This window comes from Bos indicus x Bos taurus, chromosome 5 (genome assembly GCF_003369695.1).
Source record: "Bos indicus x Bos taurus breed Angus x Brahman F1 hybrid chromosome 5, Bos_hybrid_MaternalHap_v2.0, whole genome shotgun sequence".
Taxonomy (NCBI): domain Eukaryota; kingdom Metazoa; phylum Chordata; class Mammalia; order Artiodactyla; family Bovidae; genus Bos; species Bos indicus x Bos taurus.
The window spans coordinates 9,881,891-9,907,699 of record NC_040080.1 but is presented as its reverse complement, the minus strand read 5'-3'; the positions used below and the strand labels follow the sequence as shown (position 1 = coordinate 9,907,699).

Sequence of the window (25,809 nt, the reverse complement as noted above, 5' to 3'; positions counted from 1 at the left end):
CCTGGGAGCCTGGATTCTTATTGTCTCTTGTCCCTATCCAACCGCAGGCATCTCTGGGAAGAGCCAGATCCTTTTCGCTCTCGTCTTTACCACCAGGTACCTGGACCTGTTCACCAACTTCATCTCCATCTACAACACAGTAATGAAGGTGAGGGGATGGGCAGCCATGGTGGGGGGCCTGCTGAGCACCCCCAGATGGTGAGACAGTTTATGCTTGGGGACTCAGGCTGGGGAACCAGCCAGACCTAGGTTTGATTCCTGGCTTTGCTGTTAGTAGCTATGGGGCCTGGGCTTGGGCAAGGCTTCTGGCCTCTGTGTACCTTGGTTTCCTCCTCTGCAAAATGAAGATCGTTATACTTGCCTCAGAGGGTTTTGTTGTGAAAATTAAACAAGGTAATGCCTGTAAATATACAATAGTTATCGTATATTAAAAACTCAATAAAAACTATTACAATGGTTAAAAAATAAGCAAAAAAGGAAACACGATGCTGTGAGCTTTCAGAGAGCTTATTGGTCCATTTATCTGACAAATATTTATTGAGCACCTACTGTGAGCTAAGAGGGCTTCCCAGGTGGCCCAGTGGTGAAAAATCCTCCTGTTAGTGCAGGAGACACAAGAAACACAGGTTCAATCTCTGATCTCCAGGAAGATCCCCTGGAGTTGGAAATGGCAACCTACTCCAGTAGGTTGCCTGGAGAATCCCATGAACAGAGGAGCCTGGTGGGCTACAATCCATAGGGTAAAAGAGCACACAACTGAGCAACTGAGCATGCATGTGAGCTAGGAACCTGAAGGAGAAATACAAGACACCCGTACTCATGGAACCTACAATATAACTGGGGAGACAGATAATGAAACAAGTAAGAAAAACTGGCTAGGGAGAAGGCTATGCAAATAATTAAAATGGGATGCTGTTTCCTTTTAATTATAAAGACAAAAAGTTTTAAAAGCAGAGTTACATGATAGAGAATGACTAGGAAGCTATTTGGAAAAGACCCTGATGCTGGGAAAGATTGAGGGCAGGAGAAGAAGAGGCTGACAGAGGATGGGATGGTTGGATGGCATCACCGACTCGATGGACATGAGTTCGAGCAAGCTCTGGGAGTTGGTGATGGACAGGGAAGCCTGGCGTGCTGCAGTCCATGGGGTCACAGAGTCGGACACGACTGAGTGACTCCACTGAGGGAGCTATTTAGAGAGTGTGGTCAAGAAGGGCCTCTCCAAAGAGGGAATGTGTAAACTGAGATTTGAATGACACAGGAAACAAAGCTCAGAGGAAGACATTTCCAACCAGAAGGAATAGCTGGTGCAAAGACCCCCCCCAAGACAGGAACAAGCTTGATGTATTCAAAGGGCAGACAGAAGGCAGACTCAGTGGGAGAACAGCAGGCGAGGGCTGCCCGCTGGTGGTGGGGATGCCGACAGAGGCCTGGGTGAGGGCAGATGGTGCAGGTGAACCATTTGGATTCCGTTTTGCAGTGGGAAGCTGTTGCTTTGAAGTTTGGTCCTATTTTACAGAAGGAGAAACTGAACATCTTTCAGCCCTGGGTCATAGCTGCGAGGTTGTGTTGGAGTGAGACATTTTCTGAGGCTTTAACCAATCATCCAACACAATTTAGTGGAAAGAGCCCAGATTTCAGAGTCAGTAAATTGAGATGTAACTGGATGCTGGTAGCAGAGATGTGGGTTATTTTAATAAGGTTAGGATTTATTTTTACCTCACTCATAAAACAAAATCTCGAAGTGGGTAGTCTAAGCCTGGAATGGCAGCTCCTTTTAACTTTTTCTGCTCTGCCAGCTTTAGTGTGACCAGTACTTGAGTTTGTTACCCATGCAGTTGCTCAGAAGGGCCCTTTGCTTGGTTTAACACTTTGCTTTTGCCATTTTGAAATTCTTATTTTTTAACAAGAAGCCTTGAAAATTATATACCTAGCCTGAATGTGATATCTATCCTTAAGGTTGCCTCAGGGTCACAAAATAGGTACTAGAGCTCCTACCATCACATCACATTCGGGATAGGAAGGAGGAGGAAGGGGAAAAAGAGCAATAGGGTGCCTGCCAGCTGGGTAAGCCCTTTTCATAGAGCTTTCCAGTGACTTCCATCTACATGTCACTGACCATCCTTATCTGCAAAGGAGGCTGGAATATGTGGTTTTTAGTTGGGCACATTGTCTAATAGGAGTCCTGTTTTTAAGGTAAAAAAGCTACATGGGCGGAATCCTAACTATCTTTCCGGGCTATTGTGAAAATAAGATGGGAATCTATGTAATATACCTAGCTCCCAGAAGATATTTAACTAAAAAGTGAGTTCTCTTTCTCCATATCAGAGATGTCCTTTTGGGATTCTGGGCATCTTGTTCCTAGAATTGGTAGAATGGAGGATGCTCTTACTTGTGGTGTGTTGAACTCAGTGTGAACGTCAATCCGAGATCCTGAAATTGCTGTTTACTTAAATCCAACACGGAAGTAAGCAAACACTGCCTGTGTAGTTAATTTCTCTTCCCAAGGGTTTGACTTGGGCAGTCCTGGCGGGAACTGTAGACCCAGCCCTTGCCATGGTTGAATGAGGTCTAGTCTTCAAAGAGGCCAGTTTCCAAATGTGTGAAACGAAGAAGTGATCTCTTTCATTGATTCGTTCACTCATTCCAACATTTGTTTGGGGCCCTGAGTTAGATTCAGAGGCAGACAGGGCATGGACCTTCTTAGGGAATCTTCTCTCCAAGGGGAGACAGGCTGGTCCATAGACATTTACAGAACATATGATCACAAGCAGCGATGAGTCTTGTTACATGGGGGTATGGTAACACAGAGCACGTGTGCCTCGTTCTGTAAGAAAAAGGCTTTGAGGAAATAACCTGAGTTTTGAAGTGCAAACACTTTTCTAGGCCAGTGTGGTCCAGGACCACCAGCAGCAGTATCACATAGGAACGTGCTAGAAATGCAAAATTCTCAGGCCTACTCAGACCCACTAAGTGAAACCCCCCTGCCCCTGAGGGTAGGGGCAGGGGCAGCCCTCTATATTTTGATGCACATTCAGGTTTGAGAGCCTCTGGCCTAGGTTAGAGGCCAATTATAAAACCATTATATGCTGGAGGACAGCTACTCTAGTTAGGAAAAGAGCACTTTTCTGAAGCATTGATTATCACCTGATTCAAGGAATTTTAGTCTTTGTAGAAGTACGCTCTCAATTCACTGATGCAGACCTAAGAACTTGAGGCTTTAAAAGAGCCCTGGAACGCTACTGCTAAATCACTCGACAAAGACCAGTTCTTTTATTTTTGCCTAATGCTCCACAGTGAGAGGACACCTGGGCACCTTGGGGTCATCATGGTAGCAACTATCAGTCCCAGTTAGAAGCATGGAGTCACTTAACAGAAAGCTTCAGATTCAATTCAGAAATTGCAAACACACTTCACCTTTTCCAACTGAAGGCAGAATATGCGTGCTCAGGTTTGGTAGGTCCCAACTCAGGCAGCAGTATGTGAACCGTGAACTTCCAGATGTTCAAACTGGATTAAGAAAAGGCAGAGGAACCAGAGATCAAATTGCTAACATCTGTAGGATCATTGAAAAAGCAAGAGAGTTCCAGAAAAACACCTACTTCTGCTTTATTGACTATGCCAAAGTCTTTGACTGTGTGATCACAACAAACTGTGGAAAATTCTTCAAGAGATGGGAATACCAGACCACCTGACCTGTCTCCTGAGAAATCTGTATGCAGGTCAAGAAACAACAGTTAGAACTGGATATGAAACACCAGACTGGTTCCAAATTGGGAAAGGAGTATGTCAAGGCTATATATTGTCACCCTGCTTATTTAACTTATATGCAGAGTACATCATGCAAAATGCTGGGCTGGATGAAGCACAAGCTGGAATCAAGATTGCCGGGAGAACTATCAATAACCTCAGATATGCAGATGACACCACCCTTATGGCAGAACTAAAGAAGAACTAAAGAGCCTCTTGATGAAAGTGAAAAAGGAGAGTGAAAAAGTTGGCTTAAAACTCAGCATTCAGAAAACTAAGATCATGGCATCCAGTCCCATCACTTCATGGCAAATAGATGGGGAAACAATGGAAACAATGAGACTTTATCTTTTTGGGCTCCAAAATCACTGCAGATGGTGACTGCAACCATGAAATTAAAAGACGCTTGCTTGCTCCTTGGAAGAAAAGCTATGACCAACCTAGACAGCATATTAAAAAGCAGAGACATTACTTTGCCAACAAAGGTCCATGTAGTCAAAGTTATGTTTTTTCCAGTAGTCATATATGGATGTGAGAGTTGGACTGTAAAGAAAGCTGAGTGCCCAAGAATTGATGCTTTTGAACTATGGTGTTGAAGAAGACTCTTGAGAGTCCCCAGCAAGGCGATCCAACCAGTCCACCCTAAAGGAAATCAGTCCTGAATATTCATTGGAAGGACTGATGCTGAAGCTGAAACTCCAATACTTTGGCCACCTGATGAAAAGAACTGACTCACTGGAAAAGACCCTGATGCTGGGAAAGATTGGAGGCGGGAGAAGAAGGGGACAACAGAGGATGAGATGGTTAGATGGCATCACTGACTCAATGGACATGAGTTTGAGTAAACTCCGGGAGCTGGTGATGGACAGGGAGGCCTGGCTTGCTGCAGTCCATGGGGTCGCAAAGTTAGACACAACTTAGCGACTGAATTTAGGATAACTTTGAAGCCCCAAAAGTAGGTTGGGAAAATGACTTCATTGATTCCCATGTGTCTGTCTCCCTTTTCAGATGGTTTTTCTCCTCTGTGCCTATGTCACAGTGTACATGATCTATGGGAAATTTCGGAAAACGTTTGACAGTGAGAATGATACATTCCGCCTGGAGTTTCTTCTGGTCCCTGTCATTGGCCTTTCCTTCCTTGAGAACTACAGTTTCACTCCTCTGGAGGTAAGGGAAGGGACCCAGAGTACTCATTTCCAAACGTAAACACATTCCCTAAAACCCTCACCTTGGTAATACCAGAGCTGGCCTTCTACAACTGTGGCCGTTACTTGTTATGAGTTTAGAAATTACCAATAAGCTATCCACAGTGCTCTTCTTAAAAATAGGCATGTCTAAGTAGTCGTGTTCATAAACAAAGCAGGCATCACAGTACCACGTAAGGCTGAAACCCTCTGTTCAACAGGTGATTAATGGATACTGAAGCACAGTCCAGACCGTTTTCAACTCAGTAGGTCTGGCCTGACTCAAGAATCTGTGGGGCAATGAGCATCTGAGGAGATTCTGATACTGATGTTCATGGATTGTATTTTGAGAAACCATAGGCTCAATTAAGGCGAGTTTATATGATAGAATTTATATATGATAAATTCACATTTGTACATATATATATGTATATATAACATATATACATTTATATATGATAGAATTCTGCAACAATTAAAAAATTGTTCCATAGCAACATTCATACTGTTCTGGAAAAAGCAGTACACTTGAGTCTTTTATTTTTTACTTTCAAAGAAAGGGGTTGAATGACGACACACTGATGAAAACATTTAAAAATGTCAAGAACATGATTCTGGGAGTTCCCTGACCATCTGATGGTTGGGGTTCCAATCTTTCACTGCCTGTGGCCTTGGTTCAATCTCTGGTCCTGCAAGCTGTGTGGAGTGACTATTAAGTAAACAAAACCTGAAAAAATGGTGAAATAGTTATCTTTAAACTGGTTTTGCATCACTGTATTCTCACCAATAAACATTGTTCTGGTAACTAAAGGTGGCCCCTTCTTGATCAGCCTCCTCTGGATTCTTCTCTTTGGCTCAGATCCTCTGGACTTTCTCCATCTACCTGGAATCAGTGGCCATTCTGCCCCAGCTCTTCATGATCAGCAAGACTGGAGAGGCCGAGACCATTACTACTCACTATCTGTTCTTTCTTGGCCTATACCGGGCCCTCTACCTGGCTAACTGGATCAGGCGATACCAGACTGAGAATTTCTATGACCAAATTGCAGTGGTGTCTGGGGTAGTACAAACCATCTTCTACTGTGACTTCTTCTACTTGTATGTGACCAAAGGTAGGTGCTGGGAAAACAGTGTCACTGGCACCAGCTCAGGATTAACAATCCACTCAGTGTTCGAGGGGATATGGAAGTGAACACAGGAAAGTCTGTGTGCTTCATGGTGCTTACATTCTAACGCAAAAGACAAATGTTTTCAGGAAACTAAGCGCTATGAAAAAGTATAGACCAATAATCCTACTTTTATATACAGTGTGCAGGGAAGACAGCTGTGAGACGACATTTGACACTTGGGTTAGGGCAATAAAGGACAAACAATTATCCATTTCTAAGTTTGTAAGCCCCAAGGCAGAAACCAGCCTGGCATGATACAAGACTAAAAGGCTAGTATGGTGAGAGATATCAATCCAGAGTAGGGTCTCTGTTTGTTAAGTCAGGGTAAGACATTCACAATGCATTCTAATCACAAATAGCAGCAACTGGGTCATATGAAAACCAATTGCTGTGTAGGATAAAAGGCAGCCAAAGCAGGGAGATATGGGGCAGTTGCAGTTGCCCAGGAGGTGGTCATCAGTGGAGATGGGGACATTTCTCAAGAGTGTAGCTGATGAAAACCGTTGATGTGCTGTGAGATGTGAAACAGAATTAAGGACAAGTGCTGGATTCATGGCCTACCAAAAGAGGGGGTGGTGGTATGTGTCCAAGGGGGAGTCAGTCTATCTGTAGTTAACCTGCAGTGGCATCTTCCCTGCGAAAAGGGCATTAGATACAAGATCATACAAAGTTGTAAAGGAGTCCTTTCATGAAAAATTCTAATTTCAGCTTAATTTTCTTTTAGTCCTTAAAGGAAAGAAGTTAAGTCTTCCAATGCCAATTTGAAGGCCATCAGAGATGTTCTACACCCTAACAAGGACACAAAGCAAACCATCTGACGTGCTCTCCTGGGCCATTTAGACACAACTGACGTCAGAGAAATACTTCATGTGGAATTTAGCAAAGCACTGATCCTTCTATTTCCTCATCACTATCTCCCTTAAATTATAGAGGTAATTAAAATGGGCCAATCATGCAAGTATGGTACATCCTCACAATGTCAACTGAACCATCAAGCAAACCTTAGAATGGATGGAGTCAACTACTGTTCCCTGGAGTGAGACTCATGCTAACGAACAGCCAATCCCCATATGGAAATACACCCTACTGTGTATGAGTCAAAAGCCCCAAATGAGTATACTGTTGTGGTGAACTTTTACTTTCCAGGTAGGAGACCATCATGCTTAGGGCGTCAAGATACAAAGGTGTCACCACCAGGTGGGAAATGTTGTGAGCAAACACCCCAGGCTTTTTACCTACTAGGTATCGTCTTGATGGTTTTGTGACTCAAGTTTTTTTCACATTAAGACCAATTAATCCCACCTCCCTTTCACAGTTTTAGGTGCTAAGGTGTCAAGTCAATCGAACATGGTCTTGAAGCAAATAAAAATAAAAGACTATCATTAGGTTACACCTTTTTTTAAGCAATAAAAATCTCACACCTTATCGTCAACAGTGTTTTATTTATACCTACAAAAGAAACAAGATGGTATCAAAAGGACAATTTACAAACTAAGAATAGTAACATAAGCTCTTAGCATCCTGTGCCTGAACATCACACATCTACAAATCTTTCAAGTCTTAACGCAACAGGAATGTGTTCAGAGACCAGCAAGGACATAAATAGAGAGCACTGATCCCAAGCAAAAGCCACCAACCTTTTAGATGAGAGAAGTCCACACAATGAATTGTTAGGGAGCAATGGGGAGAAGCAGCCCCACAGCTTAATGCAGAACTAACTCCTTCCCCTAGGTGAGTTTGTCATGACTGCAATTATTAGCATCAAACGAGAATTCTTCTGCTCATGTTCTGAAGCAAAGGCAGAACCTGAATCATGAGTGGCAGACACAAAGGCAGAAGACTTCACTCTGGAGCTATATAGGAAAAGCTCAGTAATACTAAGATCTTAGCTGTGCTCAGGCCACAACAGCTTTTGAGTTTCAGGATATGCTGTTATTTTGTCTTTATCATAACAATCCCTGGTGGAAAAAGGGAAGCAAGCAGACCAAATACTTACTGCTTGTTTGCCCCAAGACCTTTCTCACAAAGGGATGCTTTCAGACTTATGAGAGAGGACACCCCCGTGGTGGCACCTTTGTGTTTAAATCAGATTTTGGTGTATTAAAAAAACGTCTACAGTGGACTCGTCAGTGCTGAGACATACTTCTCTCGCAGGGAGACACTTTGGTGTGAAGCACAGAGAAGAGCTGCCGTTGCTTCTCCTGTGCCTACCACCCTCCCTCAGCCTCAACTTCCATGAGGAGGAGAAAGAGAAGTTAGGAAAGAGGAAAGTAGGGGAAAAAAAGATGTCAAGTTCTCACATGCATGTATTTCAGCTTACGCTGACAACCTACCTGTATGTTGCACATTCAACCACACTTTCCAGTACCCCTCAGAAACAATCCCTTCTCTCTCCCTGAAGAGTTTTAAGAGGAAAACAAAGACCTCAAACATTTAGATATTTTGATCTTACAAACCAGTAAGCACTCTCAGGCCTAAGCCAAAGAATGCAATGAAGCCTTCCCCTTTTAACTACACCATCAACAATACTGATAACACCAATAAAAAATTAACACTCCCACACTGGATATAAAGAGATTTCTGAAGCTGTCTGATCTCCTTGTCCTCTTTACAGTGAACACAAGAGCAGAAATTTCTTTCCAGGCCCATCTGCTATAGGAAGTCTCAGTAAAACAGTTGGTATTACTACAAAAGGGACAATCTCACCTACCTTTCAGGTGGAGGAAAAGTAAAAGGACTTGGGCTTTAGTCCTCTAACTTTTCTTAAGCACTACCTACCTGTAAAAAGCTGAGTGCGAAAGGATGCTGAGGAAAATTTGCATCCAAAAGCTGTTACAAAGCACTGAAGAGAACACAGTATGAAGACAGTAAGAGTTCTTTCTCAATAAACCCTTTAGACCCTTCAAGATAACTTGGCCAAAAGGGATGAGTAGCCAATAAAGAGTTGCTGTTACTCTAGCTCTACAAATACTGGGTTTAAAAAGAAAATTTCCCCACTGACTATATTGTTCATAATTAAACGTAGTTCTTACACTGCAGGTGAATGCATATTTAACCGGTTAATAAATTTCCAATGAGCATTTATGTTCATTCTGCTCACAGCAGCTGTCTGGTTAGGAAGATGTATTTCAGATGGTCCCTGGTCATGGGGGAAAAAAAACAGGCAGCTTCCACCCAGATGCTGAGACACTACATTTAACCACTGCAATAAACATTTGGGTTTTTAAAGATACACTTAAAAAAACTCTTTATCTCAGCAATTTAATTTCTAACCTGACAATTAGAAAGTTGTTTCAGTACTTGGGAAGGGAGAAAGCAGAATGTAAAGGAGACAAAGCCAATTAGGATTTTTCTTTAAACTATCAAATGCACTTAAAGAAGCAATCAGCCAAAATGACAATGGCAAAGCACTGTCTTAACAACTCATCAGGCCTAAGGAACCTTGTTCCAGCTTGAAAAAGACCAAAGGAAAAAAAAAAATATACAGAAAATGTGTAGGGAACTCCCTCTTGGTTTTCTATCCCAGTACGAGAGCAATTTAAAGCACAGGCGCCATCTTCTGCAGAGTTCAACCCTCCACCCCCCACCCCAAACTCAGGACAAAAAAAAAAAAAAAAAAGGGGGCTCCCACAAAAGGGCCTAATACCTTACTTTTTCTTTTAAGATGAAAAATAGTTCAAATATCCTCAACATGCAAGAAGTTGGGGGGAAAACCTCTTCCAGTCGGCTATACATACATATATATACTTTTACAAAATCTGTTATTACAGACTGGATCATTTTGGCAGGCAGAAGAAACCTGGCAGTGAATCCTAACTAATTTGCATGAAAGACAAATCACAATGGTTGGGGAAAAATTATAAAAGAGAAAGAAAAAGGGAAGAGAAAAACAGGAAAAGATAGCGTTCCTTTAAATGTAGTTAAGTCTGCACAAGTCACTACCACTTGAGTGGCTTCATTTACGTGAAGGAGGGGGAGGAGGAGGAGGAGGGGGGTATTGGTAGGCAGTCTGCCCCATGTAACCTATCATATTAGTAGCTCCTGGAGGTTGTGCAAACTGCTGTGACATCAGTGGCTGTGGCTGCTGCCCAGACCGGCCTATCCCACTAAACTGCTGGCTAGAGCTCTGTGAACTTCTCCCAGTTGAGGTGGTGCTACTGGCCCCGTAAGTGCCAGCGCCATATTCTTGGGCTGTGTAACCACTGGTGCCATAAGCAGCTGCCCCATAGGTGCCTTGACCATAGGTGTATTGGCCTGCTTGTGCTCCAAAGGCAGAATTTGGACTTCCATAGCCACTGCCGTTAGCATAACCAGCTCTATCGGTTTCACCACGATCCCGATAGCTTGCAGAGTCTCTCCGGCCACCATCTTTGACCCCTCGAAGCCTCCGGTCACACTCATCCTGATACATCAAATTGGGATTGTTGGCTGAAGAAGTGGTCCGGTATCGAGAACGGCCGCCTAATGAAGACACAAGAATTTTGAACGCCAGATATATGATCCAAACATAACCACATGTAAAAATGTTACTAGACACGAAAGTATTCAATATTCTTTCTTGATCTTTAGCTAAGTCAGCTTCCAAGTAACTACTTTAAAAATATAATTTGATTCTTTAAGAAGACACCTTCAAAGAATGGTAAACATTAAAGGATATTCAACTTTTCATCTTTTGCCTTTTTTTTGAGGATTACCAAGAAACACACACTTAAAAATGTAGGGAAAATGGTAAGGATGATTTAAAAACAAAAAACCCCCAAGCAGCTAGGTTCATATGACTAAAAAGGAATCCTCTACTAGTGCACACTGGTTCTCAAATGTTACTTTCCAGACCTTAATTGCATCAGAGTAATCTCTCAAGCTTTAGGGTTTTGAAAAGTTCAGGTTCCTCGTTCAATTCCAAGCCCACTTAAAAAAAAAGTCTGTACTTTTAAAAACTTCTAAGGGAATCTTGATGTAGAGCTTCAACATATAGTAAGCTGAGGGAAAGGGCATGAAACACAGGTCCTAGCTAGTATATTTCACAACTGTTCAATTCAGATCCAGTAACTATGCCTATATAACATTACTCATTTCTCCATATGGAAAACTCAAAACATACTACCTAAGGCTATGACAGTCACTCAGACCTCTTACTGTCTTACTCAAGAGATTATGAACAATTATTAAGCAACGTAACATTAATCTCCACTGCATTAACAACAAGGCACAATGAACACAAAAAAGATACCTTGGCAGTACCTGGAAAACTCCAGGACTTACCCTTACCCCCTCCTCCGCCGCCTCCTCTGTGGTCCACCAGCTGCATCAATTTTGGATTGATAGCCTGATTAGCCTCTTCTAGCACTTTGATCAACTCTCGGGCCTGCTTTAGGTTCCCTGGGGTAAAGAAGGTGTAGGCAGTGCCCTTGTTGGTGCTACGGGCTGTTCGGCCAATACGGTGCACATAATCCTCTGAGCTGTTTGGATAGTCATAGTTGATCACAAACTTGACATCTTCCACATCTTCAAAGCCAACGATGAGTCAGTGTGTAGGTTGATGTGGCAGGGAAAGAGAAGGTAAAGGACATGCCAACAACAGGTGGGAAGCACGAATGCAGATGACAGCAAGAGGAGAGAAGACTAAGTTAGTGACCACTCTGAACAGGAACAAAAAAGACTCATCCCAACAGAGTAAAAGAGGATTAATGATGCTTGGACATGCAGAGAAAGCATCAGCTGTAAAATCCTAAGGGAATCCCATTCAACTATTCAAACTCCTGCCTCTTTCATATTTTAACCAGCATTACTGACAGGAGTTGTACCAAATTCCAGTTCCATCTTTTTCAAAACTGGAATGTTTAAGGTGATACCACCATTAAGCTACAAGGCCAAATCACTTCTACTCTGTTGGGAGAGCCTGGCAAAATCTACCAGTAATATAACAAACTTACCTTTAAACCAGTCACAGAGCAAAATGAAAACAAAAAACAAAAAAAACAAAAACTTCATATACTTTATTACTACATTTACATGGAGACTTAAGATTTTTAGATTAAGAAATTTTTGCTTATATTAAAAAAGACAAAACTGATCAGAGCCAAAGTTAAATACACTTATTTTCCTTTGCAGAAACATCCAAATTATCTTTCTTCTTTCAATTACCACAAGAGCACATTACACTAAAATTTCACTGTACTACCAAGCCCAGCTCTTGCCAAATGAGTTTTTTTTCTCAACTCAAGGTTACTTCAACTCAGTCCTTACTTCAATTATCAAAGATTATCTACATAACCTGGAAAATTAAATAGCCAAAGAGTGTGGGAAAACATCATGAAACCTTGAGACACAAGTTTAATGTTCTGTCCACTGCTGGGAATTGAATTGAACAACCTCCTAAAGTTTTAAGTATGTAAATGTTAGTGTAATGCTTCCAACTAAATGTATATTTTTACCTACTTAAACAAACAAATTTAAGAATATAACAAAGAATCCTAATGTTTTGTGGAAAAAAATCTGCATTTTACAAAGAATATTCAGAAAATATCCTAGATAAAACACAGATTTTTGTGATATAAATAATTAAAAAACATTCTCTGTTTGTTACCAGACCGATGCACACTCCCTCCTCCTTTGGGAAACCGCTGCAGCCGATCCCGTCTCTTTGCCTTTTATTTTTGGCGGCCTCCTTTCGAAAACTCCGCCTTCTGACACGGGACCACTGGAGCGCGGGGAGCATGCATCAAGGGTCCGTGGCAGTGAGAAGTCCCCACACACGCTCGCTCTGTGAACTGGCTTAGATGCTTCTCTGTAGCCCCATTTGGTTGCCAAGCGCCGGAGAACCTGGGTTCGGGTAAAAATTTCAGGTCCTCCAACGCCTCCCCCAAGGATAATTGGGGTGATTGTAGAAAAAAATAATTAATAAAAAAATGTAAGTTACATCCAAAGGGTCAGACTGCATCTATTGCCCAGACTGGATTAATTTCAGGGGAAAGGGGAGATGATTAAAAAAAAAAAAAAAAAATTCAGCTGCTGTTAAAAGGCCTGTGAAGAAAGGGGCATTAGGTCTGTTTCTTATTACAATAAAGGCTCCTCAGTCTTTACTGACCCCTAAAGTCCTGAAATCACACCAGAAAGACGAGAAGGCAGTTATCACAGGGGGCAGCGTGAGTCTCCGGCTAGGGATGATGATGTAACAAAAGGGAAACAAAAATTTACAGGGCTAGGATGGATGTGAGATGGGGGAAGTGGGGAATTATGCTCCATGATCGCATCTTCAGAGCTAGAATGCTCCTTAGTCAGTCTCATTGTGTATGACCACAGGCAGCAGAGCAGGCTGAATTACTGCACTGACACAGATTTGTGCTTTCCTACTAGAAAGCACTGGGGACTGGAGTCAACAGCTCAGGTACTAACACTTGGGAGCATTTGTGGAGAGGTTCAATGGGGGGCAGATATGGTGCAAGTTCTTCACACTAGAAAGGTGTCTTGTACGTGCACACATATAGCAGGCTAAGGGCATGTAAGAGCAAGTGCAGAATTTGGTTTTCTCCAGTCTAGCCTGCCCTGATGTTATTTGTGCACTGTCACAATATTACCTTCGTGGCTTTAAAGATGCTGTTGCAGAGTAAGAAATCAAAAAGTTAATGTTTTAGCCAGCTGCCTAGGGTAAGAACTTTTTGGGTGACAAGCCCTATGACATGGCCTGAATCTCCAATCACTAATTGGGAGGGACTGAGACTAGCCAATAGGCTCATCTAGAGCTGCTTCCGGCCAATGTAGATTTGCCTCGGCCATGTACTGAGTGATCTGCAGCTGCTATCAAAGCTTCTGTTAAAAAACAAAACAAAATAAATTCAACACTTTTAGCTTAACAGTGTGCAGTTTAAACAAAAAAAAAAAAGGAAAAATTAAAAATATCCCATTGGAAGGGGAATAAATAGGATGACTATTATAAAGATGACTAGGATGACTATTATTTCCTGAGGACGACTATTATAAAGTTATGGGAATCAGAGAACTTACCTGAAGGGAATATTTAAGAGGCCATCGCTCGACAGGAAGTGAAAAAAGGCCTGGTGACTCAGCTGAAAATTGCACCCCTGTCTATGAGGTAGAAGCCTTCACTTTCCAGGATCTTGTAGGACCTTGGTCAGCATTCTGCCATTTTGGTGGGTTTCCCCTTTCGATTTTTACAAGGCAGCAAACAAAGGGGCCCAAAACAAGCACTGATGTTGAGTAACAAGAAACAGACTCAGATACGTTCCCTCTCCCCTCTCTTGGATGAGTGGGGGTGGGATGAAGAGTCTAAGTTATTCTAATGGCAGCCAATTGATTTGGTTTAGAAATGCAGGGGGACATGGAACAAATATTTTAAATTGTCTAGGCAAGATGCACAAAGAAGCTACCAGCACATAGCAAGCCTGTTTAAAAACCACCATCACTGAAAGCTTTTATGTAAACTGCTTTCAGGCTTCAGCCTCTTCTCCCAACAGGCCCAAGTTCTAACCGCACAGATCCAGACATGACCTCAGAGGGTAGAGACAATTTTTCAGTCATGGCTGCAAGTCACCACCTCTGAAGGAGGGAATACGTTGAGTGCAATGTATAAAAAGCCTTCATTACTTTGTAATCTAGTTCAAATACTTGCTTTATGTTGAGTATCATAGGGAATATGGTTGCTTCTCGCCTTACTCAGCAAGAAATATGTCAATAATTTAAAAATATCTTTGTAATAGAAATACTCTTATTTTTTAAAATTAAGTTTTGAATTACACCTATTTTTCTCAGAAAGGGCTAAAGTACCACAAAATATCTCTGCATAAAACCATAATGGGTTTAAACTCCAGAACATCAGCTTCAGATTAAGATCTTAAATTGGAAGACAGCAAGCACATCAATGATATAAGTATGGGTGGGAAGAGGGGATAACTGAGTGCTCATGTTAATTTTACTTCAGTAAATTAAATTGGGCAAAGCAGATTTAATTGCTGAAAGGTATCATATTTATAGACTTACTAAATCCCAAGAATATATTAGCATTCATGGAATTGTACCTCCACAGATATATTCGTAGAGGGGAAAAAAATAACTGAAGAAACTAGCTTCTAGTAGCTAGGTTCAATCAGGCTCATTCTATTCACCCAGAAAATAGAATAAAACCAGGAAGAAGTTGAGCTGTTCAACTGAATGTCTCCTCTCCCTCCAACTGTTTAAATAGTCATGCCTAGGCCTTGCTGCAGACCAAAGCCTGTTTGTTAGGAGCAGGAAGAGACTGTGAAAATAAAAAGAAAATAAAAAACAAAACAAAAAAACCCACCAAGGTTTAAAAAAAAAAAAATGTGGGGGGTGGGGGGAAATCACGTACTTTGTATGTAATTCTTCTCTTTTAAATATTTATCTAAACACATGTATATGCAACTCTAATGTGAAATGACAAGCAAATCTTTAAACCAAAAGATATATATACCATTGACAGAGACACCTATCTATACAAACCTAGCCCACGGGAGGCTACATCTGTGGCAATGAGAATGGGAGCCTTTCCAGAACGGAACTCTGCAAAACAAGGATGATATTATGAAAACCAAGTTATAAAATCAGAGATATGTGATATATCTTAAAGTGACCAAATAAACATTCCCAGCTCTCTGGCCTTTTCTACTATGTTAAAATTTCAAGTAATGGTGTCAGAACATACCAAGCTTTTTTAAAGTTAATAGTAATTCTTTTGAAAATATTTATTATATTCACCATTAGCCAAGAAGCAATAGATGAAAAAGTTACGTAACAATGAAGTAACATTAAAATGGTGGGGCAGTTTGCAACAAAATTAACATGAATTGGAATTTTTCTTCTCTTAAATTGTGACAGCAAAGTAATCTCCCAAATAAAACCAGAAGTCGGGGTAGGGGAAGGGATAGAGAAAGGGAGAGGAAGTTTAAAAGACATGAAATCAAAGGGGAAACCATAGCTTTGGCCTGTGAAATAATAGAATATATATATAGAAATAAAATATACAGTTCATGTATATATATATTCATACATACATGTAGGTGTATCTATAGGTCTCTACCCTCAGTTCCTGGCACTGAGCTCCTAAAACCCTCATGAAACAGAGATGCTAAGAGAATCTTTTATTCTAATACTTAAAAGCCTTTGACCCTGATACCTGAACAAAGAGTTCCTAAATCCCTCAATTTCCTGGGTGATAAGAGATCTCTTCTAACAAAATGACACTTAATGGGCTCCAGAATAGCTCCTGGACAGAAGCTGGTCACCAGAAAGACCAAGCCGTGATTGGAGAAGTTTGGAACTTTGAGCCCCACTCTCAACCCTCAGAGGACATGAGAGGAGGTGGAGACTGAGTTAACATGATGAAGCCTCCATTAAAATTTCCAGGAGCTTCCAGGCCACTGTATGTATCTATAAAGGCAAGAACTTATGTTTAAGTGGTGAAAAAGTAGTATAAAGACTCAGCATTACTGACATTAAAAGTACAGTGGAGATGACAAAAATGCTCCCAATATTCAAAAAACCAGGGCAGAGCTAGGCAAACTCTGGTCTAAGGATCAAATGTGGCACAAAGCCCATTTCTGCAATAAAGTTTTGCTGGAACACAGCCAGGCTCTCTTTACATAATGTCTATGGCTATATTTGTGCTGCAATAGCAGCTAACAGTTGTGACACAAACCACTATAAAATCTGCAAAGCCAAAAATATTTACTACCTGGCTCTTTGCAGAATGTTTGTCAATCCCTGAAATACACTGTAAGGACAATGCTTAGTTTTGAACTCACCATTAAGTACCCAATCTCTTTCTGGTTGACTCTTGTCTCCATGTATACACATAGCTGGCCAACTGTCAGAAGAAAAAAGCCAAGTACATATTAGGAATTATTGAAATACTATACAACATTAACAGTACCAATTTACAAATTCCTACTGAATTATAAAATCCGAGGCAAATTAATTACATCAGTGCTGCACTTACCCATCTCTGCGCATCCTTCGAGTAAGGTCATCACAGCGTCTCTTCGTCTCTACAAATATTATGGTTTTATTTTCCTTTTCAGCCATTATTTCCTCCATAAGTTGGATTAACCTGAAAACAACACGAAACAATGAAGTCATCTAGAGAAGACTTCCTTATACATTACGCAGAAGCTATGTTTCCAGATTCAACCCTTCAAAGTTTTAGTATCTTCTTTTCAAATTACTTTCAATATAGCTGGGAATTATCAGAGCTGGTCAAATTTAAGAATCCAGAATTCCTGCCTTTAACCTCAATGCTCTGAAAACATACATAATGGATTGTTGGAAAACAATGCTTTTAATGTGTTCAAGGCTAGGCAATACTGGCTTCTATGAATAACACTTTAATTTTAGAAGATTATTAGAGGAAAAGTTTTATCAGCATTATCAAAACAGTGAAATCTCTCATACTTGTGGTCTTTTTCACTTTCCATGCAGACATCCACAATCTGGAGGATGTTGTGGTTGGCACTCAACTCCAGATTGCCTACGTTGATCTGGGTGTAATCACGAAGGAAATCCTCTGCCAGCTGTCTTACTTCTTTCGGCCAGGTGGCACTCCACATTAATGTCTGCCTATCAGGCTATCAGGAAAAGAAAGAGTTTCTTTTAGATTAAGGAACCACTATAGGCAAAGGATATTAAAAAAACGTAAGCTTTACACACCCTGATTTGGTCAACAATTTTACGAATCTGGGGCTCAAAGCCCATATCAAGCATTCTGTCAGCTTCATCCAGTACAAGGTAAGTACATCGGCGAAGATTTGTCTTTCCTGACTCCAGGAAATCTATCAGGCGTCCAGGAGTAGCTATACAGATCTCAACACCTGTAAAACAAAACCAAAGATCTATTCAACTAAGAATTCTTTAAATGCTGTTCAAACTTCAGCAAGTACCTAGAAAAAAACATGATGTAACAAGAATTTATGTATAAAAACCCCATTAAATCTCTAGCCACACTGGACTTTCCTAAAATAGCATTTTAACCGTATTTGAGAATTTCTAAGCTACTAAAATACTGATCCCCCCCACCCCGCCAGAATCCACTATTTTCCTCTTCAATTTCATTTACAAAACCTGGTAAAATAAAACTAAAAATTCTTAAATGCTCTTTTTTCCCTACCTCTCTCCAAATCTCGAATCTGGGGACCCTTAGGAGCACCTCCATAGATGCAAGTGCTCTTCAATCTGGAACATTTGCCATAGTCATCAGCCACTTGCTGTACTTGCTGGGCAAGCTCTCTGGTAGGAGCCAGAACTAGACACTTAAAGCAAACAAATCATTTGAGACATCACTCCAAGTTTAAGGGCAACAAAAAAAAGTGCAAAAAGGTTATTTCTCTATTGTCTAATCTGTGGTAGGGGCCTGGGAAGGCAGCAGGTGTTAAGATATTGCACTGTAATGTGGCTAAAAATCATATCCCTAACATCTTACAGAAAAACCTCAATGAATCTTTTGGTCAATCCAATTTGAGAACTAATATTTGCCATGTAGTATGATGGTTGACTTTTGACACAATTCATTAATGTGTGCTACGTAAGTAGATTTATAGACTGTATTACCTAGTTTTAACTAAACAACTCACAAAATGAGTAAGTAGCTACAATATTCCTGTAACAAAACCAGTCCCAAAAACAAGTCCCAAACTTTAAATACCAGAACAAGAAAAGAGCAGAGCTGACATTTTCCTGACATCTAGTTTAAGCTCTTGACCAGGCAAATCTGGCAAAAACAAGGTTGATTTATACACAATGTGACAAGAAGTTGTCAAATAAAATTAAGACACTTTGAAACAGGAATCATATATGCTGGTAACAATAACTCTCACTTGGTATATCAATCCATTAGACATTAGTTAATGATAATATTGCTAACTCCATTAGCCATATGAAATACATTACATATTATGTAATGAAAAGTTAATGTACTACTTCTTGTTGTGAATCATTAAGACATACTGTATAATGTACATACTTATAAACATATAGTGAGTGCAAGCTCTATTAAAAAAATGTTAAGAAAGTGCATTCAAAATGTTTGAAGACCACTACTGAAAGCTTACAGTAAATAGTATTAACTGAAAATGATCAAACCAGAAAATGGTGCTGCTCAAAAACATTTACAAAAGCATTACTTAAACACAAAAAATACACATCCCAAACCTGACTTATATCCACAGAGCAAGAATCTCATTTTACACCTTTGTATCCCTCATAGTATCAATGGGCAATTAAGCAGTGCATCTGCATTTAATGCACAGAAAATGCCTACATATGAAGGTAACAGGCACAGTAGTTAAAAGTAAGACTGATTCAAATTCAAGCTCAGCAATTTAATTACTGTCTGACCCGGGCCAGTCACTTAATTGCTTTGTGCCTAAGATTTACCAGTAAGACAATATTTCCTCCAGATATGGAAGGTGGGGTTGAGAATGAAATCTGAGAACACACGTAAAGTACAGTGCCTGAAACATAATAATAAACTAGTTATTTTTTGAAGTATAAACAAACTGAAACACACTTACAATTGGGCCATCTCCTCTTTCCAAGTAAGGCTGGTGGTTAATATGAACAATTGCAGGTAGCAAATACTGGAGGAGAAAAGAAGGACAGTCTTACGCCAAAACTAAGCCATTATAGTAACTGTTCTAAGTTATCACAGTAATTGATAATGTCTAAGTAAAACCAGGAAAGGGAAAACAGAATTCACATCTCTTACACATATATACAATGCAAATGTGAACATAAAATGCTTCCACATATTTCAGATAGCTAAAAAAGCTGAAATATTACTTCCACTATCTGAATTAGAATTTTAAACATTGAGAATATATGTAATATTTACAACAGTAAAATAAGTTACCACAATATGAAAAGTCTTCCCTTGCGGGTTACATACCGCCAACGTCTTCCCAGAGCCAGTCTGAGCAATGCCCACCATATCCCGGCCACTAAGAGCCAAGGGAAATCCCTGGCACTGAATTGGAGTTGGTTCTGTAAAGTGCTGATCCATCAACACATCCATTACGTATTCTGTACAAGAACAGATATTATTGCTTTTAGGTAAAACTAAGAAGTGAAACTACAGCCAAAAGAAATTATAAAAACTTGTTAAGCTCACCAAAGGCAAGAATTATCCAGCTTTACATCTCTCCAAGAGAAACAGTAGTTTTGTCTTCAGTTACTGAAATTCAGTTATTTGACCTGCTGACTACTTCTCAAGAAGGCTACTGCCACAGCCATCTACCCTTATTCTCAAAAACTTGAAAACCATTGGTCTAAAGTATCTAAGGTACCTAGTAGCCATTAGATACTGTTTATCTAATCCAAATTTTATCCAGGTAGAAAGCAATTTTATTTTGCTATTTTTCTAAAACGTAGAGGGCAAAACCCCAAGGAAAGATGAAAACCAAATTAAAAAAAAAACCTTGCAAAAGACCCAAAAAAAGTTCTAAATTGAGAACACATGAGCATTAAAAAGACAACCCCGCCCCCTTAAAAAAAAAACTTGAACTTTTGTGAAAGGTTTCTATTTGTCTTTTCAACAAAATCCTGAGCTGGGTCAAAACCTTTAAATAACTTATGACCACAGTGACCATTCAAGCTAAATTAACAATTAATATCCCAGAATGAAAAGCACTTACGTGGGAAGTTAGCATGATGGAAGGCAAACACAGGTTTAGGACAAACATCTCCCCCTCTCACTGTAATCTCTTTCTTTCGGCGTAATTCATCAACCTCATACTATTTAAGAAACAAAGTAAGACAAATCAGTAACCAATTTATTCTAAATGTGCAAAACTTTATGTTCTAATATAGCATAACAATTATCAAATTCACAATTACAATGGAAAATATGTTTAACATTTCTTACAGCGCTTTTCACGTATGTTCAACTTTCTAAGTCAACAAAGCAGGCAGTAAGTTTCATTTTCCACACAAGAACAGTTAACTCAGAAAGATGAAATATAACCAACAACATATGAGAATCAAGTGCTTTCTCTTATGAGTATCAGCTTTCCTAAGAACCAAAGGAAAAGTCCCACCACACCAGAATAAAAAACACAAGAGTAAACTTTGTATATAAATATATGAGTAAAGTTTGGCTATATATGAGTAAACTTTGGGTAATTTATCTACTTGGTTCATTATTGTATGTGAAGAAAAGGTAAATAAATACCGCCCCTCAAACTTACTGGAGTCAGTCTTGCCACTTCTGGATGTTCAACGTAAAAATTCTTCTCAAACTTGGGGAGCTCACTCAAATCCCACTTCTTTTTACGTAGACGCTCCCCAGGATTACCAAATTTCTTTGGGGGAAGGCCACCACCACCTCTTGCTCCAAATCTAGAAACATCAAAATTTTCAGTTTATTAGTATTTTTAAAGCAAAATATCTCAGGTGCCATAAAAACATGTAAAAAGATGCAACTCTTAAGATACTACCAACCCCCTCCAAAAAAAATATTTGTGTAAAGTACTTAAAACAGTATCTGGCATAGTAAACAGTACAAATTGGCATAATTGTATTCATTCAACAAATTGTTACTGGGTATCAACTATAAACCAGGTACTGTTTTAAGTGGTGCTAAAAATACTAAAGTGAACAGAAATCGCTACTCTTATGTAATATTCAGAAATGAAGCTAAGTGAGGATATTAAGTTTAAATTAGGGCAAAACTGTGGACAGGTAGAAAAAGTTATCTGAGGTCTTTAAAACAATTTAAAAACCATTCTTTCTGCTTTATCTTGCTTTCACAACAGACAAATTCAACTGGAATACAAATATGGCCATTAGCCAAACTTGAAATGTTCTGTTTCCTACAAAGAATCCTAAGATTAAGATGGTCTTCAATTCTGTATTTCAACCTACTAAGGCATAGGACATTGTTTTGGTGTACAAATATACAATGTTTCCATCCCATTTCCTTACTCCTGAAAACATTACACCAAATTTAATTCTCCTTTTCTACTCTAACTCATTCATAACATCATTTTGCAAGTGGTTCCACTAATCAACAGGCAGTAAATGTAGTAACCATTCTAAAGCATGTCAATTTCCTGGAACTCAAAATGCTCTTAAAATTTCTTGGCTTAAAGAGCCAACTAGATATTTCTCTAAATACAAATATACAAAGACTGATGGAAGGTAATTTTATTGGGACCATTAAGTATTTAATTCAAAAAGACAGAACTTGGCAGATTCCATTTGTATTACTGTTGATCAATACCAATCAACACCTTCATATTACTGTTGATCAATACCAATCAACACCTTCAATACATCCTCAGGCTTAAGACCAAATTGGAGGCTGACCCCTCCTCCTCTCTCCCTTTTAGGTGAGGCAACTAACACAATTCTATCAATAAATAAGGTTCTCTACAAATAAAAAAGCCAAGTCTTTAAACTGTCAGTCTTGCAAAGAAAAATGACCAAATACTAATTTTCAGAGATTGGCTGCCTAATTATGTGGTTCTTCAGAAAAGACCCTAATGCTGGGAAAGATCCAAGGCAGTCGAGAGGGGAGGGAGAGGATGAGATGGTTGGAGAGCACCACTGATTCAATGGACCTGAATCTGAGCAAACTCTGGGAGACAGTGAGGACAGGGAAGCCTGGTGTGCTGCAGTCCACAGTGCTGCGGGGTCAGACACAATTTAGTGACTGAACAACAACAAATGTGGTTCCCAAAAAATGCCAATTTCAATGCTGCTGCTGCACTCCAATATTACTCAGATCTTAAAATAACAACCTAGAAGAAAACAGAACTTTTGAAAAAAATGTCCAAGACTTATTCAAGATAGCCCTTATTTTTCAAAGTTTTTCCTTTTTCCCTATTGCCTTGGCTATTTAACCAAGACATATCATCCTTTTCTAAAGATACACTGTAATTTGAAACATGGGATTCTTAAAAAATACGCTTTCTACCCCCTTTATAAGGTTGACTACAATATCCAAGAGAGCCTTTCCTCTTGTAGAACCTGAGTGCATTTGTATAATCATTTAAATATCCACATATCCTAACCCCTTGCATACTATGCTGCTCCTTAATGTTTCGAGTATTAATTTTGATTTGCAATAAATGCCAGTTTCAAAGATTTACACATTAACATGCAGAATCATGTACAATGCATTTGGACTGTACATGTACATACACTACCTCACTCATTCCCCTTTCAAAATAATACATTTCAGCTCTGTACAGTTAAGAACAATAGCAATTCAAATAACAAAAGAAATTTCATAGTAAAGGGGGAGTTAGGGCACACTTATGAAAGTGCCATTTTGTTTGAAACATTATTTCTTGTCTTTTCTTAATATCTGATACTTTAAGAGTCAATATAGGATAAACAAAGTATGGATCAGCAATTCACTTTTTCTGCTTTTCGAGTAATAAACCTTTTATTAAAGCATATATATGGTAAATACAAAACATCCATGGTAAAGAAATAATATTATCAGTACTTTGATAGCTTCTATGTGCCTATCTCAAGTTTAGAATCCCCATACCAATGAGTACCTCGAATTTTAGCCATTCCCTTGTATTCTGGTTTTGTCATCTGTTGGTTTACTTACGTTATCCTTCTAGAACACCTTGTATTTTTACTTAATATTATGTTTGTGAATCATACATGCTGATATAAATTTTTCTTTTTTACTGCTTTATTGTATTTTATGGGACGAATTTATCCAGACATTTGAGCTGTTTCTAATATTGTCATAGATAACACTGTTATAAACATGGATACCGAAGAACATGTACAAGGGTTTTTCTAGGCCTATGAGTCTAGGGTATAAAGCTTGAGAGGAATTCTGGGTCATTTTCATTTTACTAGGAAACATTAAGTTCTTTTTCCTAAGTGGTTGTATTGAAATTCACTATAACTTTGGCTATACTGTGAAACACTAAGCAAACATTCCACTTATAGTCTTCTGAATTTAAAGCTAAAATCAAGTATTTCCTTTCCGAACAAAGTGTAAGTCAAAATAATCCTTTTTATTTAGTAAGTGAAAGTCGCTCAGTCGTGTCCGACTTTGCGATCCCATGGACTATACAGTCCACGGAATTCTCCAGGCCAGAATACTGGAGTGCTAGCCTCTCCCTTCTCCAGGGGACCTTCCCAAGCTAGGTCTCCCGCATTGCAGGCGGATTCTTTACCAGCTGAGCCACAGTAAATCAAATAATAATTGAGGAGCGTTTGACTATTAGGTCTGGTAGTTGTGTATTTGAACCACAAAAGACAAAAATGTTTGGCGAAAACAGCTTTAACAGGATGCCTACTACTATCTCAATTCTGGGGAACAATGCAATTACTATCCCCACCTTCGGAAGAGAAAATCTGCTCACAAAGGTTCAGGATCTTGCCCAAGGTCACACACACAAAATCTATATATATTAAGATGTGGCGTCCCCCAAACTTTTATCCATAGATAAAACTTTTTTTAAAGCGACTTCTTCGATTAAGAGGAACCTTAAGATTTGAATCTCAGTATCTGGGAGGACTTCACGTTTAATCCTGTTAACTTCCAGTAACCGTGGCATTACTAGATCAAAACATTTCAAGTTAGACCAAGACGTTGACGGTTCAGGCCAATTAGAGAAGAAAAAAGAAACGTTAAAACAAACAAAAAACTCCCTCCCGCCAAACGACAGTTTTAGACAGCAAATAATATCAGCAAATGTCGCTGGCATTCCAATGTGCTTCCTTCGAGTTAAAGTACAACTAAACGTAATTTTAAAATATTTTAAAATCTGCAAGTCCGCTTCTTAAAAGTCTCTAGTTTCGAACCAGGTTTCCAGTTCCATAAACAGGGAAGCCATTTGCCGTTAAAAGACTTTCCCAGGGTGAACTGGGAGACTTCATCCTTCTTTCTCAGCAAGAACATCCGCATTTCACGATGAACACTAGCCTTGGAGAGATCAAATGACTTGCTCAAATCCGCCGGGCTCGAAAGCCGGGAAACTGAGGAGGCCCGGGCTGGGTCGGCGGCGGCCAGAGCTCCCCTCCTGCTGCCTGCGGGACTGAGGCCCGGCCGCGCCGCGCCACGACGACCGTCCGCAAGCAGGGGCTGGGGCGTCGCCAAGCCGCCGCCCCCTCCCCCCACCGCCCTGCCAGCGACCCGGGGGCCCAAGCCCACCAGAAGCCCGCGCACTAAACTGCTATTAAGTCCCCGGTCGCCTCGCTTCCCAGTCGGGAGCTTCGCTCTTAGGCCTGCAGTCAGCTCCCCAGTCTTCCGCTTGACCGCAGGCTGCGGTCTCCCCAGGAAGCAACCTCCTCCCCGCCCCCCGCGCACACAAGGCCTTTCCTCTCCTCCTCCCCCCTTACCCTCCACGGTCACGATCCCGGTCCCGGTCCCCAAAGCCGCCTCCGCGCATGGTCCCAAACGGATAGAGATCTGGGAGCGGGGCACGGATGGCCGGGCTCGGGAGGGCCTGCGGCTCCGGTCTGGTGACGACCGATGGCGGCGGCGCCTCCGCTGTTGGGGCGGCGGCAGGCGCGGCGCTCTCTCGCTCCGACGCGCTGTCTCCCGTCGCAGACGCCACCGTCGCCGCCTCTCTCGTCGGAGACGGGAGCAAAACACAGAGAATCGGGGTTATAAAAGCAGTGGGTAGGTTTGGCTACGCTCAAACCCGGCAGTGCCGCGGCTTAGGCGTCTCCTTCCTTCCCAGCGACTGCACAAAATGGCGGCCGGC

General features: G+C 40.5%; 2 protein-coding genes across 3 annotated transcripts in view; one reads left to right on the top strand and one right to left on the bottom strand.

The window, feature by feature from the left end:
* The window catches only part of KDELR3 (KDEL endoplasmic reticulum protein retention receptor 3), a 13,189-nt gene extending 5,661 nt beyond the window's left edge, over positions 1-7,528 (top strand). Inside the window, exons 2-5 of the mRNA XM_027540791.1 lie at positions 48-148; positions 4,759-4,917; positions 5,794-6,046; positions 6,828-7,528. Coding sequence (XP_027396592.1) covers positions 48-148; positions 4,759-4,917; positions 5,794-6,046; positions 6,828-6,868 — 554 coding nt within the window. The 3' untranslated portion in view covers positions 6,869-7,528. The remainder of the gene's footprint in view (positions 1-47; positions 149-4,758; positions 4,918-5,793; positions 6,047-6,827) is intronic.
* Positions 7,526-25,809, bottom strand: DDX17 (DEAD-box helicase 17). 2 transcript variants are annotated; one of them, XM_027540789.1, is made up of 13 exons: positions 25,442-25,809; positions 21,313-21,463; positions 20,761-20,860; positions 20,016-20,149; positions 19,642-19,707; positions 18,240-18,381; positions 17,783-17,943; positions 17,528-17,700; positions 17,076-17,186; positions 16,882-16,943; positions 15,581-15,640; positions 11,366-11,608; positions 7,526-10,564 (listed from the first exon to the last, which is right to left on the bottom strand). In XM_027540789.1, exons 1-13 carry the CDS (start codon positions 25,489-25,491, stop codon positions 10,059-10,061), a joined length of 1,959 nt encoding a protein of 652 aa, XP_027396590.1. In that variant the 5' UTR covers positions 25,492-25,809; the 3' UTR covers positions 7,526-10,058. The 2 variants fall into 2 exon arrangements, with proteins under 2 accessions (XP_027396590.1, XP_027396591.1); XM_027540790.1 differs by having other exon boundaries at positions 11,372-11,608; positions 25,442-25,802.